Below are 17,953 nucleotides of genomic sequence, written 5' to 3'. Positions count from 1 at the left end.
CAGGGTGTCAGACTCGTTTGTAGCCAACCTAAAAATTACGGTAGATTGGGTTAAACTGAGAGTGGAGTCACGCATTAAGTGACGAGCGACGTGACTCCACCTCTCGCTACTGTGTCTTAGGAGATATAAACAAATAAACCATTTTGCATGCCTGCCTGGTCCGGCCTTCCGCTCCTTGTACGTTCATTTGACCAGACGTTTTTATCAATTACGCGATAACTATTCCTAATTTTGCACAACGGTACATGACTTTTCTCCTCAATTTAACCCAATCTACCGTAATTTTTAGGTTGGCTACAAACGAGTCTGACACCCTGTATATTATGCATGCATACACACATAAACACTTGACATACAATAAGATAAAATTATGTCTTTTGATAACATTTATCTTATCAAAGAGAATGTTTTAGAAACCAGAAAATATCACATAAAAATGCAAAATATAGAATGAAAATTTAACAAAAAGTTGTAAACCAAATATTAGTTTTCAAGAACTAAACAGTAAATTATGTTGTAAGTATTCAAATTATATGTATATAAAATAAAATAAAACATGTTTAATACAGAGAAAACGTGAAATATACCAGCTAAACAAAATAAAATGAGACAAACTTTTATCTTCAAAACTATTATTTCTAGAAAAATTGTTTTAAACAAAAGTTGCAGTATTTTAAATAGTATTATAAAGTGATATTATAGATAGGAAATTTATTTAAACAAAAATTGCAGTATTTTATTATAAATAGCATTATAAGTTCATGTTATAGAAAGTGAATTTATAAGTAACGATTTTCAAGATCAACTTTATTGTTTTCAATGAAAATGAGTATTTTTCATACCGGAATCTGAAAGGCTATTTAATTTTGATTAAAAAGACCTTTAAAACTTTTTTTAATCAATAATTTAGAAGATATTTGTAATCTTCAAACTATTACTTACAAATATTTTTATAACATTGACTTATGTTCCCTTTAAAATATTGCAAGTGTTAAAATAATTTTCTTCACAAATGTTTGAAGATAAACTTTCGCCACACTTAATTTTGTGTATCATGTAGAAAAGAAATATTTATATACAGGGTGTCAGATTCGATATGGACGACCCCAAAGATTATAGTAGATTGAGTTAAACTGAGAAGAAAAGTTATATAAAATTTTACAAAATCGTAATTATTATCGGCCTAATTCAGAAAAACGTCTGAGCCAATAAGGCCGGACTCGGCAGCATGCAAAATGGTGTATTTGTTGACATCTCTGAAAAATCGATAGCGAGAGGTGGAGTCACGCATCGATCGATGAGAGACGGCGGCGAGCGGGGAGCGGGGAGCGGTGAGCGGGCGAACGCGTTCGCTATCGTTTTTTGAGAGATGTCAACAAACACACCATTTTGCATGCTGCCGAGTCCGGCCTTCCGCTCCTCCGTGCACTTATTGGCTCAGACGTTTTTCTGAATTAGGCCGATAATAATTACGATTTTGTAAAATTTTATATAACTTTTCTTCTCAGTTTAAGCCAATCTACTATAATCTTTGGGGTCGTCCATATCGAATCTGACACCCTGTATAATAGAATTATTTGCACTTATTTTTATAAAATTCTTATCATTTTTTACATGCTTTCGAGAATTAAATTACAGATATCGTAATACTTTCTATGATGGCCATGTGCAATGATACAACTTTAATAATTAATTATTCGACAACCATGCAGACAATCGTCTTGAATTTCGCATGGAGAATTCCCATAGACAAATATGAACTTGGTGGGCGGTATTTAAGTAACACCCTGTATAACGATCACGACGTAGAATTTTTATTTTGCTTTGTTTTGTTTGACGTTAATTCATATGCAACGTCAGTAAATAGTTTGCATATAAATAATTCGTCATAAATAGTTACCGAGAGTAATTAATATGAATAAAGCTTTACGTACAACGGAATTAACGAGACTGCGTGTTCGGAGACATCGTATAGCAAAAAGATCAGTGCGACAGATTGTACAATTAAAGTCTCAAGCTGCACTGCAGAATTTTATTTCAAGGACGTCGACGGGTCCTTCAACGGATCCTGTAAATATACAAGAAAGCATCGATGCAAAATTGAAAAGTTAGTGTTAACTATAAAATGTAACTAGGGAAAATATCCCAATTAAATTGCAATTGTTGTCATCATTAGAAACTATCACAAATAACTGTAAATTTTTTCATTTAGATATTAAGTTATACTGTAATTATGCCATTTTAAAGCGCATGTATACTTAATGTAAACTTAATTATTCCATTAAAAAGAAGGACAATTAGGGGACGCAGACACTTCGCCAGCACAGCAAGATATTTTTTCAAATTCAACACCTCTTGAACCTGCAGCAGATTTAAATAAAGTTGTTGAAACTTTGGGACGTACGCATAAAAAAACTGCTAAACATTAGTAATAATATAATATAATAATATAATACTTAGTAATAATATAATACTTTTCCTAAAAATATAGAGTTAAAGGATTACTGTCAACAATGGTTCAAAAGTCTGAGTGTCCAAATTTCCGATTTAAAATCGTCGTTGGATATAGCGATCAAACAAAACGATAAAAGGCAAAGGAAGGAACATAATGACACAAGACCTACATTATTGTTTGACTTTATTGAAACCCAACAGTTGCAAGTTCCATTCTCTGATGTACATACGTTTTTACAATTCGACCAACTGTTACAAAATGACCAAGACTTGAGACAACAATTTGTAAGTTCATTGACAAATTTTAATTATTGGCAAATGCTTTTACGTTATTTTTCACACATACAAGTACGCGCTCGCGCGCGCCGCGTTCATTTATTTATTATTATATTAAAATCTCATTGATACATTTTTAAGGTTTACTGTCTGCCAAATCTATGCACGGTGAATAAACGCATAACGGACAATGTTTCCGCGATATTAAAGTATTTTTTTCGACGAGAGGTCCTGTTGCAATTTACTGCAATAAAGAAAGTGCCGGAGAAGGATGTGTTCAAAAATATGGCATTCTGCACGTGCATTCAAAGTAACGCACACACGCACGCACGCACACGCACGCACACGCACGCACGCACAAACGTCCAAACACTTTCATTACTAAGTATATAAATATTATTGAAGTATATAAATATTACATTCTAGTTCTTGCTTTTTCAGAAGCAATAAGCAACGTATTGGGCGATACGTCAACACCAGAATTTTTAAAAGCTCTTAAAGCTGTCTTTAACAACGCCAGAGATTGGGATAGGCAACGTGCAGCCAGACAAAAAAATTAATTCCGTTGAATTTTACTTTAAGTGTTTATAATTAATTCCGTTCAATTTTAGTTTAAGTGTTTAGTTTGAGTTTTAATTAAAGTAACTTGCGTTAATAAATTATGTTCGTTCAGGTATAATTATTGGGTAGTTTCATTTACATTTGCAATTCCGCAATATTAAAATATTTTTTTCGACGTGGGCCAAGGTGGGCCAAGCTTCTGACTGTTCGCATGTAATATTTTTTTCGACGAGACGAGTCGATGTGGACGACCGAATAAGGTGGGCCAAGCTTCTGACTGTTCGCATGTACGTTGATGACGATGGAATTGGAATTTATGGTGCTGCTTGTAGTATGTGCTATCACAATCACAAGCGCCATAAGAATGCATTCTTATGGCGATCGTGGCGCAGAGGATTGTGCGCTGGTCTGGTAATCCGAAGACCTGGGTTCAAAACCAAACAAAATATTGTTGGTTTTTCATTCAATCGCCACATACAGAAGTGGATATAGAGAGAGGTGTTATAAGAGGTTTGGGCACGTTCCTTCACAAACGCCTTGTAACCCTAAGGAGCTAATCAATAAAAATGTATTTATTCTTATTTTTATATCCAATAAAAGAAATCTTTATTTGAAAGGCAATAATGCTGTTTTATTTTGACAATTGGATGCTAAATTCTAAATAAATATTTAGTCCATTTGAAGTATATTAAAGAGTTTCTCATGAAATGATTAATGAAATTGAACTTAATATTTTGTTACTATAATAAGCGTTTATTAAGATTTAATTTGTAAATTTTTTAAATTGAACAATTGTTTATTCAAATTTCGTTAATAATTATTCAATTTCAGAAATACAGCATTAAGAAATAATATATGGAACAGTTATATACATAAATATTTCCTACATTTTACTTTGTGTATTTCAAATCTAATAAATAATTTATTATTTCCCAGCAAACAGCATCTCATTCTGAGCAATATTTTTATTTGATTCAAATTAATTAGGCCATTGGTACTATTCAACCAAATAAGTTGCTCAAATCAAGTTTTTTTTGGATTGCGCAAATTTATTTTTCAGTGTACGAGACTGAAAAACGTTGTCTCCCGTGAGATAATTTGTTATTCGCTGAATGCATGGATGCATGTTCATTATTAAATTTTTTTAAGGTTCCTAGATACTCGCTACAGTCATATATTCAAGTATACATTCAACAATTTAATAAACAAGTCATGCGAAGATTGACTACCAGTGTTAAGTGATAGCTTATCTAATAACAATGTATCCAAAATTATACAATTTCCTTCGACAGATTAAGATGTTTTGATCACTATTTAAGTAGTAAGATTTAGGTCGTAAAATACTTGTGAAACATAAGTACAATTACTTTTTGGGAATATTGATATCTTCTATAAAAGCGGAAGTTTGTTAAAAGCTTGTAGGTGCCGATGAACTTTGTGTCAGTAGCTCAGTTCTTTCAGTCTTAATCCGTTTAGGTCGAGGTACTCGATTGCTTGTTCCTGTCTCGATACTCCGGAAATATCTGCATTTATAAATATTATGATTTTATGACTTAAAAAGTACAAAGTGCTATATAATACTAGTATAACTCATGTTGTTTTAAATTTTAACGCAATGGCGCATTTATCTGTCTCCAATGTATTGCAAATTATAGGATTTACTTGAATTAGAGAAATAGATGTTAAAGATGTTAATATTTAATAGAAAAGTTTTTCTTAATTTTTATGTATAACAAACAAAATCTAAGTATAATTATCCTTTATAAAACCGAAACAAAAAATAAAACTCAAATTCAACTTTATGATAAAAAGGTAAATCTGGAGAATAGGAAATTGAGAAAGGGTAAGTTTAAAAATTTTTCTAGTTATTAACTAGAAAAATTTTTAAACTTACCCTTTCTCAATTTCCTTGACACAGTTTTCTACCGACACTAAACGAACTGTTAGATTGTGGTAATTTTTGAGTGCAGGGTGAATGTCTAAAGTACTTGCTTTTGGTTCTTCTTTATGTGATCCAGTATAATACTCTTCGCCTCTTCGTATTCGTCGAGCTTTATCCTTCTGCGCACTGTGTTCTTTTTGTTAAAGCCCGTATCGGTATTGCGAACTGTTTAGGGTTGTTTGTTAATGCCTCAGCAATTTCCGAAACGGGTGCACATTTCTAACGTATTTCAATATCTTTTTCTCGTTATGCTATGATTGTGTGCTTCCACTTGAGATCCATCTGTCTTGAGTAATGCAGCACGACTGATGTTTCTCGTTCTTCAAAAGTAATTGGAAAACACAACCTTGTGTCTAATGTAAACAAAAGAGCTCTGCGAATTTAACCGTATTCACGACCTTACATACTAAATGTTTCAACGATAGAAATCCTATTTGTCCATATGATAATAATTTTGATTTTTGTAAGGTGCAGTGTGTGTGTGTGGGGTAAATCCGCACTAGGCCCTTATTTATTCGAATATACGTTGCATTGTACCAACTGTAAGGTAGAAATCTTCCTTTGGTTAGCATTCAATGATCAACATAGGTAGCCGCCATGTATTCTGTGATTCCCCCGTTTAACTCGTTCGAGAAAGTTCATGGTGTTTCCAGGTGCAGAGCAAAGATTGAGTTAAGCATTATAAAACGATAATTTAAGCAATAGTTTACAAATCTATGTGTTTATCTTCGATAGGCACAAAGTATAGTAAGGTAAGTTTCCTTTATAGTAATAAAATATTATATTATATTATAAATATTATATTATATTCAATAATTTTTAAACAGGTAGGTGCGGTTTTGCCCCAGTTCCGGGGCAAGTCCGCCCTAGCAGCACTGTTGTTAATTTATTAAGAAAATCATAAGTTTCAGAAGTTATTTTTAATCCAAATTAATGCAACTTAAAGAATAAACCATGCGCTAAATAAAAACACTAAGATTATTAGGTTTTAGTGGAATAGATAGAAAATACATCAGTTTAAAGTAAACTTTACAATTTCTGGGTCGGTTTTACCCTGGGCTCCACCTTATACATATAATAAAAATGAGACATTTTATTTATTACATCCCTTTAAGGGAAAAAAATTTTCAGAAATACGAAGTTTGTTCTGCTTGTTAATAAATTTACATTTAAGAAGATTAGGTTTTTTCGCTGTACGATGCATCATGACCACGACGAGTACTCAGGAGTATTCATTAAATCGCGTATGGTAAAGTCGTCATATATTTAGTACATTTGAGAATAAAATAATAAATTGAGATTATTTATCATTAAATTAATTTTCTTTGGAAAAGCGAAGTATAGATGTGTGAGTATTTTAGTAAATAATTAAATATACATCAAATAAAGTACCTTAAATTGTTAACGAGAAATCTTTTTAATATTATTTGAATATACATTGGTATGCGCATAATTATTTTTTTCGTTAATATTAATTGAAATTTACAATTTTCCTGCACTATCATTAAATCCGTTTGCAATACTTATTTATAAGCTTCAAGTACAAAGCATTGTTAAAAGTGATATATCTTGTAAAAATTGATACACTTTTGAAATTCATATGATAAGGTTCGCAAGTTTTTGTTTATTCGAATCATATAGCAACATTTTGTTATTCATCATCATTAGTCGCAGAAGCATACAAGAAACAGGACCAAATTGCAAACATTTTTGCAAGAAAAAGACATATCTCGAGAATCTTTCCCATTTGTCGAATCGACATTCAGAGATCCATATTCTTGCGAAGTAAAATTTTATTCGAACGTTTTCGCATTGTTTATTACTGAATGTGTCATGTAAATAAATAAGAAATATTACCAAGCTTTAAACACCGAGTTTTCATTACCTTAAGTTACACCAATTTTTTATTATTGTTTATCACTAAACGGGAAAAAGTAATTATGTGGTAGATTTGATATTCTATATGTATTCTATTAGTCTATAATTAATAGAAAATCAATATTCATGAAAATAAATTTAATTGTATGCAGTATTAAGTTGTAAGCAGTAGAGTGTAATTTGCAACAGAAGATTATTTCCGGGTGAGCCATCTTTTAGGATTTTCAACTGTTATCAATTCGATATCTTTCATCGTGAAACCCTTGTTTATCATGGTTGGAACGATGTTATTAGCGATATGAGAGTATCCGTGTCCTCCGAAATGTATCTTAAAAGTTAATAAAATTTTTTCAAACGTCTGGTCGCGGAAAGTAGAAAAAGTTAATTTACCACAGTAATGATAGAAAAAATTAGTTTAAGAAATTAAATGGGAACCGGAAAATTACGTACCAGCCGATGTTTGGTGTGTATATCGTGACTCATGAGAACTCGATTCAATTTTTCTTCTTCCTTTAGTCGTACAATACGTTTGATACGTTGTGCATCTGACAACATATCGACCGACGGATTCAATTGATAGTAAGAGCACTCGGTACCGAACAGGTCGAATTGAATGTAACATTTGGTAGCATCAGCGAATTCCATAAGATGTTCCTTTTTTATCAACGTACCTACCAAAATATTATAGGTTTTTTATTAACGTACCTAGCAAATAAACTGCAACGATCCATTCTCAATAGTGCCTGCTTTAAAAGTTAGAAATTGATGAACAGATGGAATTCGTGGTTCTCTTACGATCTATGTGAGACATAATGGCTCTGCTTGCATCTCCACCGGCCTCTTGATAGATTCTCATTATTTCCATAGGCGCAGATACGTCCCTTCCAGGATGAAAGCTCACGGAGCAACGTAATTGAGCTTGGAGCTCGCCAGTCGCGCAAATGACACGTTTTTCAAAATCTAGTTCGAAAGTTTTATAATCTTTTAGCATACTACATGTTTAATTTTAATATAATAATGCACTTCTTATCGTTGGTACAAATATTTTCCCGAGTATACCAAATAGAATGATTTACGAATAAGCATTTGTAACTACGAAATGTATTTGGCAACTTATTAAAGTTAGCGCATGACTGTGTGCATACCTTCGATCGGCCAAGTACTGCCGACTTCCCCGATAAATCCTGCCTTTATATCGGGATACTCTGTACAACCCTCTTCCAACTCTTCACGCATCAGGTTGTATATTCCTTCTTTGGTCATACTTAAAGTCGTTGCGTTTTGCGTGCTCGCGACGTAATATCCTATTATGTTGCGTAATTATGTAATAAGTAATGACATTAATTATATAGATAGAATAGTATTATACATAACAATACACAGAGAGAAAAGTACGTAGTATTTGCGACTATAATTGCTTAGTAAAATAATTATAGTCAGGAATATCATTTTTATAGTAATTATCACTATAATATTAGTAATAACAACCACATAGTCATAGTGATGCCAACCAGCATAAAAATTTTACTATTATTTATGAAGCTTTTAACCATTATTCTGGTAAAATATTAAGATGGTGAATAGTAAATTTAACTATACTTTCTATCATCCACTTTACTATTCGCATGGTAAACAAAAGTGAAGTGGTTCGGAATATCTTCACTAGAGGGACGCGCGGTACAAGACTCTCTCGTAAGTAAAAAACCGCTTAGGGTGTTATAAATACGGAAAAGTTTACGTACTCGTATAAGATTGCTTATTTTTTCTTTGAAAGATGCTACCTTGTACTATTCTTTATGAGTGCAAAGTGATGTAACCAATGAATATAATGAAATTACTGTCATATAGTTATTCGAAATTTTACTTGTGGTTGTTATTGCAATATTCATAGTACACCTTACCAAATTAAAAGCTCGTTTTGGTTTATGACAACCAAATCATAAGTTGCATGGACCAATATTGTGTCTATGAGAACTATAATACATTGTTAGGTCAACCATAACTTACGTAGTTGGAAGAATTATAAAAATATGGTTGGGTCCAAAAATGACTATAAATTATAGTGAGATTGTGGTAACTGCAACTATTTTTTTCTCTCTGTGTAACATTATTATTATTGCATGTAGTATGTTATACCAGTTCCAGCAATCACGTTAACTCCGAGGGATCGGCTAACGTTCGTCATTAAAGAAATATCGCGTTTTAAACCGTGGCTACTGTTTTCCACGATGGTTCCGCCACCAGCTTCTTTGAATAATTCCACGTCTTTGTAAACAGCTTTTGCCGCATCGCCGTCGTAAAACTCCAAATTATATAAACTGCTGTATCTGATACAAAATTCTTAAATCCATACTTGCCATCTCTAATTTAATTTTTATTAATTCAACCAATTATTTATTATTGTACAGCTGTGGCGATTATTATAACGATTGCATGGAAATTTACATTTCATGCGAATCGAACTATGACAACGCGAAAGCTATTTCATCTCGACTTACGGATACTGCCGAATGTATCCGATATTCTGAAGAGACGGACAGTCATCGAGGAAACGTTTAAGGTGCTTCGGCGGTGGTGTGTAAAACTTTCGAAAATCGAGAGCCAGGTGCTCGTGCGTTAGCGTTCTCCCGAGCTCGGACAATCGTTTACTTCCTAGCACTGCATGAAAAAGTGTAATAATAAACTTAGGTTTCAGAAGAGTACTAAATGTGACATTAAAATGATGAATTTTACGTCATAATATGATCGACATCAAGATTTACTTTGGAGGGATTAATTTATGACATGCTGTTTTATGATATTCGTGACGTGTATAATAATAGCTTATTACAGATTACATGATCAGTCATATATAGGTATTATGTTTACCTTATATTACTTCAATTTATTTTTAATGTAAAATATTTAATTAACTTTGCTTTTTGTAAAACAAGATCATTTTCACAACATTTCAATGTCTTAACGATGTCACAAACAAATGCTCTTGGTGAGATATTTTGACGTCACCGTGATGCACAAAAAATGATAAAGAAATAATATCATCTTGATATTTTCATGACTAATATGTTAATCTACTTGGATTACTTCGCGCTTCTTAATTTCTCTTATTACTTTTCTGACTTCTTTCCTTAATTTAGTTATTTTCTTACTTTATTCATGCTCACCAGTATTCACGCTGTCCGGAAGATTGTCAGACATCGTTACTCTTAATTAATTCTCTATGGGCAAAGAGCTGAGTAATTTAATTAATCTGTATTGCGCACTTCTCACGTTGAATTGAAGGAATGTAATTAAACGCACGTTCTGAAACCCTATAAGCTTAGGATTATTCGTCTAAACTGTATACAGTAATACAAGCACATTTCTTATGAGTTGGCTGTGTAACTCGCAACTGCTGCGTGACGCGTTATACATTCCTTCCAATCAACCTAACTCAACCTGGAGATGTTTATTATCTCTTTGCGCTCGGCGCTATTCTCACACGCTTGAAAGCTACTTGAATGACTGATAAAATGTTATCAGTAAGCATTACAGCAAGTGGAACTTTCTAAAAAGTCGTGTGACATGTATACAGGATATATGTATATGCTAAACACATCACATATTCATTTAATACATTTGAGAGAAAATAATAAATAAGTCCATTTATTACTGCCTTTTTTGGAAGAGCGAAATATACATGGAGTAATTTTAAAGAATAATTAGATAGACGTAAGATAAATATTGCAACTACTACTCTGCTAACAAGACATCTCTTGGATGTTTTTTAAATAAAAGTCAGTTAAATCACCTTTCTTATCGATATAAATTTACTTTTCAGCTTTATTTAGCATCGAATTCATATTCAAAACGTGTAAAATATCAAGCACTAAATAGTGTTAAAAGAGTGACACATCAAGTTTTACTGCCCTTTTGAAATTGGCATGCAGAAAATTGTAAGTTATCGTTAAATTGAGCTGCATAATTACACTTTCTTCTTCATCAAATAATTTGGTGGAAATTTGTTGTAATGGAATATAAGAAATACAGTTAAACGGAGATAAATCAAGTATTCTTTGGTAATATTGTTTTATTTTCAAATTGAACAAAATGTTATCTGCTTTATACACTGATAGAAAAGTTTGAAATATAAAAAAGAAAACGCCATGTATATTCACTTTTCTTTGTGTTAAGAATTAACATACAATACTTTTATATTCTGAATGCAATTTAATAGTATAAAAAATGAAATTATAAGAACCATTATTATTACTAAAATTACAGTTAGGGAGACTATTACAGTTGCATTCATACAATAAAAGCTTTTGATATGTAATGTATGTAAACATATGTAGGATAACTTAATTACATATGTTACATAAACCACTGTTGTCAATTCTGTTAAAATTTGCAACGTTATGTATGCTGTATATGTACCGTTATTGTTGACTTATTACAGGTGTATCAATTTTCGAAGAAATTTCGTAGCATCCAGTTTAGCAGATCCTCATTACATTATATTCGCAAAATCACTTTTATAAAAATATTGCATTACTGTTATACATAAATATGTACACGCACCGGCATAAATGCTGTCCCTATCCTTGTGAGGTGCACGCACACAGGGACTCTAGTTGTGTGCGTGCACCTCACAAGGATAGAGACGTACAGCATTTATGCCGGTGCGTGTACATACATACACTCGGTTGTCTCCGCATTGCGAGCGGCCGCGTACACAGCGGGCTACGGCCAATTAAGGACGCTAAATCACGATCGTCCGTAACGTGATTCCGGACTTACGCACTGTACCCGTGAAATGTGCCTGAATAAACTCGCACGTTCTTTGTAAACACAACTCTCTTTCTTTCGCAAGCGACAACACCCATCCCGATTCAAGCTACGATTACGGTGCTTTCGCTCTCTCGCTCGCGATCCTGGCTACTGAAGCTATCCGGCGAGGGCGAATAGAGGGAAGCACACAGAGGACAACGCGTCCACCCGAAAGCGTCGTACAGTGCCATGCAGGGCATCAGAAACGACGCGGCCCGTCGGCTCATCCGAGAGTCGGCGGGTGATACGAAACGATTCCCTCGCGTCCAAGCCGGGACGCGAGGCCGCACGAATCCGGAATCCCGAAACGAGTCGTTACAAATTAAATAATAGTACATAGCATATGTACCATTTATAAGCTTTATTAGGCATTTAAATAACATGTACTTACTTGGTTTATTTATAAGGGACACGTTTATGAACGTCTTTACATTGAAAGCTGTATATGATTACATTTCGTTGTAGTTTCGAGTTTCTTGTAAAATTTGGCCAAATTGATAGATATAACCGTGTATGTGCTTAATAATATAGAAGAAGGGAGAATAAAGAGAAATAAATGATAGATAATTTAAAAATATATTCCATGTATTTAATTTTCAGCTACAATCATCAGTACGACGATGTATTTTAACTGACATAAGTTTTGGCCTTATCGACAACACAGCCTAGTTACGTGCCTCAAAATATATAAATATTTGTGCATTATCATACATATTTTGATTATATTTATATTAATTTCTTTAATTTTCCAATGTACATCAGTAATTACGTTCATCAAATAAATAATCGTACATGAAATAAATACGTAAAAATTATATTTAAGTATAAGGCATTGAAATCACAAAAGAGTTTCATGCTAGTTCATAATCATCGAGTTGAGAATAAATTTTATTTCAATTATATTTTTAGTTTTAGAATTGCTTTTTTACCCTTTTGTGCTTCCTGAAGTATCAAAACCAAATATTACAAATCAAATATGAAAATAACAATACAATCTTCAAGAGAAATAGAGTAAGAAACAGAAACTTTGTGTGTATGGGGGGGGGGGGGCATGTGTGTGTGTGTGTGTGTGTGTGTGTGTGTGTGTGTGTGTGTGTGTGCGTGTGCGTGTGTAATAACATATTCTTGAATTTGTCAAGGTGGATGTTTTAAATTGTTCTCGATATGCTGAAGGTAAATAAGTTGCTATATAACATTATGACCGAATTGTTTGTTTTATAAACGTGTGTGCGTCAACACACATATACTATCTTCAATAAACATTTCGTTGTATCCATCTTAATGCATTTTTAACATTGGTAAGTGTTACCCTGCCGAGAAAGCTTGCAATTAATTGATATTCTGGCATTGTCCGTCTTCCACAAGAATGCATCGAAAGTGTTCGTTTATATGCGTTTCGTCTGTTGATATCGTCTTTTGTATCAACGACCAAGCCGTACGACAGGGGTAAATTTTCTTTTCGTCCTTCACAAAGAACTTTTGTGGTTAAACACAAAAGCCATTGCATAATCTGTGCATATAATGTACAAAGGTTTTGTATTAATAATCTCATTAACATATTACCTACTCTACGCAATCTAATATAATAGATTTTGTGTGTGCGCGCGCGCGTGTGTGTGTGTGTGTGTGTGTGTGTGTGTGTGTGTGTGTGTGTGTGTGTGTGTGTGTGTGTGTGTGTGTATGTGTTCATACAGGGTGTCTAACAATAAGTTTAAATAATCCAGGCAAATATCTTTTCGGGGAAGGCTAACAAAAAAATGACTTGAGCAAAATTGTTGGGTCTCTAAGGGAACATAAGATGGTGTCATTAATTTGACCTTGAACAGTTGCTTGAAAGTCACGTGAAGGTCACCTTTACATAAACACTGTATGTATTTACCTCGTTGCTCGATGGTAACTGTGCCTCGTTTTTCAGCCACGAGCTAGGTCCCCATAGATATAGTTGCATTATAGTTGCTGCCAGTTCGCTATCAAGTCGCTATGCATATGTTAGAAACAAAAATTAATACTTCGTTCTCATAGTTTTTACATGAAGATATGATTTTAAAACTTGATCTTGACCAGACTGTCTTTTTATACAAACCTTATATAAATTTCTTGACAACGCATTTTTGATAACAGTGCTGATAATAGGTGGAAGGCTATCTGGCAATGCAGGAAGCTCATTTTCAACATAATCATAATTGTTTAAAGGAGCTTTCTCACCCTTTGCGCCATAAAATGGATTTTGCATCCCAAATATCTCATAAGCTATAGTCCCTATTGTCCACAGATCAGCTTTTGTGTAATTTATATTAGTAAAAGGACCAGGTTCTGCTGTTATCACTTCTGGTGCCATGAGTGTAACATTGCCGCCTTTATCAATATCATGAGTGTTATAAGGCAGATACAATCCATGATTTTTATCAGCCAGACAACAGCCAAAATCCGTTACAACCAATGACGGAGAATTATCAGTCTCTTCTGATAGATCGAGTAAAATGTTGTCACTTTTCAGATCTCTAATACATACATATATATATATATGTAAACATCAACGTAAGAAGAAAAGTATTTAAGATAAATCTCATTGATTTATGAGACAAATGTCAAATGTAATATACAGGGTGGGGCGTTTATCTTGAGACAATAATATATCTCGGTTGGAATGGATTATTTCGAAAAAAGTTTCAGACAAAGTTGTTTGGTTTCGAGGGGGCCACAAGATAGTACCATTGGTTTGACCTTGAAGAATTATTTGAAGGTCACATAAAGGTAACACCAATTTTTTTTTAAATGGCATCCCCTATTTTTTATTACATATTCTTGTAGCTGACCTCGAGAGCTTTCCAAAACGCTATAACAAAGTATTTTTTTATTAAGAACTTTTTGAGTAATTAAGGTTTGAAAGTTCCAATATTTTGACATAAATTACAAAATATCTTGTAAAATATTCATTTTTTATCATCTTACCTTAACTTTTTTTAACAGAATAATGAGACAAATCAACCGGTGTAAAGAAAACACACAATTTTGTAACAAGTAATCAAAAAAATTGGAAAGCTCTCGAGGTCAGCTACAAGAATATGTAATAAAAAATAGGGGATGCCATTTTAAAAAATTGGTGTGACCTTTATGTGACCTTCAAATAATTCTTTAAGGTCAAACCAATGGTACCATCTTATGGCCCCCTCGAAACCAAACAACTTTTGTCTGAAACTTTTTCCGAAATAATCTATTCCAACCGAGATATATTATTGTCTCAAGATAAACGCCCCACCCTGTATGTATAAATAATCAGTCTTACCGATGCGCTACGCCATGTATATTCATATGAGCGACTGCTTCTAAAAGCTGAGCGAGCAACAATATTGACACTCGCATATCAATGTTATGATTCATTATATATTGTTTCAGGGTAACGTCATATCTAAAATTAAGCGGCATATCTTAGACAGTGTAAATATATATATATATATATTGCAAGTATAATCTGCCATTTAAAAATACCTTTTCATCACCAAAAACAAACTCATATTTCTGCCTGATCCATGAGGATTGATTCTACTTGGTAAAGCATCAGGATACATTCCCCAAGAGCCAGGTAACATCGGTATTTTATCAGTAAAGACATAATACATTGCCACGATGTTTGGATGAGGTGGTAATGCAATCATATTTTCTGCCAGTTTTTGCTCCCAAATAGCCGAGTTATCATTTCTATAATACTTTTTAGCGGGCACTGTTTCCTTATACATGGCTTTTAAAATAGCAGCGGCATTGGATTCTGCATCATAATTAAACATCATTTTTAAAACTAACGGGAACGTACTTATATCGTTCGCTTTGACATCAATATCTGTTGAGGTATCTTTGTCCTGTGTAGTATTCATTACAAATCGTGCTGCGTATACAGCAGCAGAACAACCCTTAGCAATCATAGGTCCCATTACAAAATTTTGTAAAGTTACAGCATTCTCATCAACACAAATAGTTTGGTAGTTTTTATCATTTTGCGGCATATTCCATCGTAGTTTCGAAACTGCTTCCTAAATAATGGTTATTATATTATATATTATTACAGATTTTACTTAGAAATTAACCCAGTAAATAGGTTATAAATAGCATGTTATAATTTCCCATTTAACATGTTGTACATAATAAATATTTGAAAATGGTAAGTCGCCAGTAATCAAAGAAATATAGTCAAGAGTTAAAACGACTTTTGCTGGCAAGTAATTTTTATTTAATAAATTTAAATTACGACGTTCCGACCTAAAAAGGACCAGTATTACTGGTCGAAACGTCGTAATTTAAATTTATTAAATAAAAATTACTTGCCAGCAAAAGTCGTTTTAACTCTTGACTATATGTTGTACATAAGTTACATTTTTTAGTAGGAAATTACAATATTTGTTATATAATCATTACTTGGTATTTACTGGGTAAGAATAATAGTACATTAGCGGAGGAAGAAACAAAGTATCTAAATTAACTAGACCTAAATAAAATAAACGGACAAATCTATTTACCCGGATTTCCCAACACACTCCTTCCAATTCATCATCCTTTGTTAATATTCCTGTACCTGATGCCAATGATATGCCAACGAGAGCGAAGAATGGTGCGGAATCGCCAAAAACGAGTCTACTTGCGGTGCGTCTTCGTAAATCTGCGGCCAGGCTATTAGTTACCCTCTTCAAGACATTGTCGACGAAGATGCGTCGAGCATTTGTGCCTAAATAATCGAGATGTCTCCTTGTACTCCATACATTGCCAGTATTTCGGCAAAGAAGGCCACTATTCTGGAACTTGCCTGTCGTGAACATAAATATAGGAACGTTAAATACCAATTAAAGTTTTCACCTGATCACCTTGCTAACAGAATACAAAATATTTGCAAATTAAAGATAAACAATGATGGCAGTATGACAGAATATTCACAAATATTTAATTACACATACTAATAACATAAAATCAATTATGGCATTAATGCTATTTTGTACACTAATCATACTTGTTTAATAATTCATTTACAATTCAACAGAATCTTAAAATGTAAAATATAAATGGATCTAATTATAAAAATATATATATTATAATACTATATATATTTTATAGAATTTAATTTTGCAATTATAGATAGCATGTCTGTTATCTGGACAAAGGTTATAGCGTTGCTTCGTGTTGCGAAATATCGAATTTTGTGGCGAGATTCATTATGACAAAGTCAAGCATAATTTACCTGTCTGTGCAACGTGTATCTTGTCGAGGTGTTTGGCCGTGTACCCTGATGAATGGAAGCGCTCGTTATTTCGTAATAAGCGCAATACGACGCGACCATTTTGCACAAAACGATGAACGACCGCCCGTATTGACATTTCTCCGCTCTCTTTAACCGGGACAGCCCAGCGGGCAAAGCCGTAAGTCAGATACGCCTTGAAGGCGGGTGGTAGAGCCGTGAAGACCTCAATCTTTACACCGTTTATTCTGTACTAAGTACTTGCTCAACGAAACAAATCCAATACTGCGCACTAAGCAAAAATATAATAGACACGTATGTATATATACATACACGTATTTCGTAACTTTCCATCTCCATGCAGTAGTGCCACAATTGGAAAAAATAAAAGGTCTGTTCCTTACATAGCTGAACTGACTGCACCAATTACTTCCGGGAACTTAGCCGGCCAACTGCGACTTCTTAAATTGTTTTTTTGCAAATCGTTTGTTGGTTGTTTGTAGGTGATTGTTGGGTGGCACTATCTAAAGTTCCAAGAATTGGATTTCCGAGAATTTCCAAATTCAAATCGCGAAAATCGAGAATCGAGAAACTGGCAAAGTATCAGGAGAACATCCCACATAGCACTGACGTAACAAGGATATCCTTATGAAGTTACAGATATCTCAGAGATATCTGAGAGATATCTTTATACAAATGTCTCAGAGATATCGTAGCAAATATCTCAAAGATATTTGAGAGACATTTTTATGTAATATCATACACAGATCTCTCAAAGATATCTGAGAGACATCTATATGTAATATCATATA

At 33.4% G+C, this 17,953-nt stretch overlaps 2 protein-coding genes across 3 annotated transcripts; both read right to left on the bottom strand.

The window, feature by feature from the left end:
• Window positions 1-6,839: 6,839 nt before the first annotated feature.
• Window positions 6,840-10,826, bottom strand: LOC105558955 (phosphotriesterase-related protein). Of its 2 annotated transcripts, none has more exons than XM_012006925.1 (7): window positions 10,261-10,826; window positions 9,610-9,769; window positions 9,248-9,438; window positions 8,257-8,415; window positions 7,907-8,071; window positions 7,562-7,782; window positions 6,840-7,439 (listed from the first exon to the last, which is right to left on the bottom strand). In XM_012006925.1, coding segments are annotated over exons 1-7 (1,032 nt in total). In that variant the 5' UTR covers window positions 10,262-10,826; the 3' UTR covers window positions 6,840-7,304. The 2 variants fall into 2 exon arrangements, with proteins under 2 accessions (XP_011862315.1, XP_011862314.1); XM_012006924.1 differs by having other exon boundaries at window positions 10,276-10,822.
• A 2,003-nt stretch (window positions 10,827-12,829) lies between these two features.
• LOC105558954 (serine/threonine-protein kinase PINK1, mitochondrial) lies at window positions 12,830-17,495 on the bottom strand. Its single transcript, XM_012006923.1, has 7 exons — window positions 17,145-17,495; window positions 16,432-16,715; window positions 15,410-15,948; window positions 15,207-15,329; window positions 14,004-14,421; window positions 13,800-13,898; window positions 12,830-13,430 (listed from the first exon to the last, which is right to left on the bottom strand). The coding sequence occupies exons 1-7, from the start codon at window positions 17,278-17,280 to the stop codon at window positions 13,173-13,175; spliced, it is 1,857 nt and encodes a 618-aa protein (XP_011862313.1). The 5' UTR covers window positions 17,281-17,495; the 3' UTR covers window positions 12,830-13,172.
• Between the last annotated feature and the right edge of the window lie 458 nt (window positions 17,496-17,953).

The sequence above is a fragment of the Vollenhovia emeryi genome, unplaced genomic scaffold, assembly GCF_000949405.1.
Source record: "Vollenhovia emeryi isolate VEMERY1.0 unplaced genomic scaffold, V.emery_V1.0 DF939302.1, whole genome shotgun sequence".
Classification (NCBI taxonomy): Eukaryota; Metazoa; Arthropoda; class Insecta; order Hymenoptera; family Formicidae; genus Vollenhovia; species Vollenhovia emeryi.
This window is presented reverse-complemented; position numbering and strand designations above follow the sequence as displayed.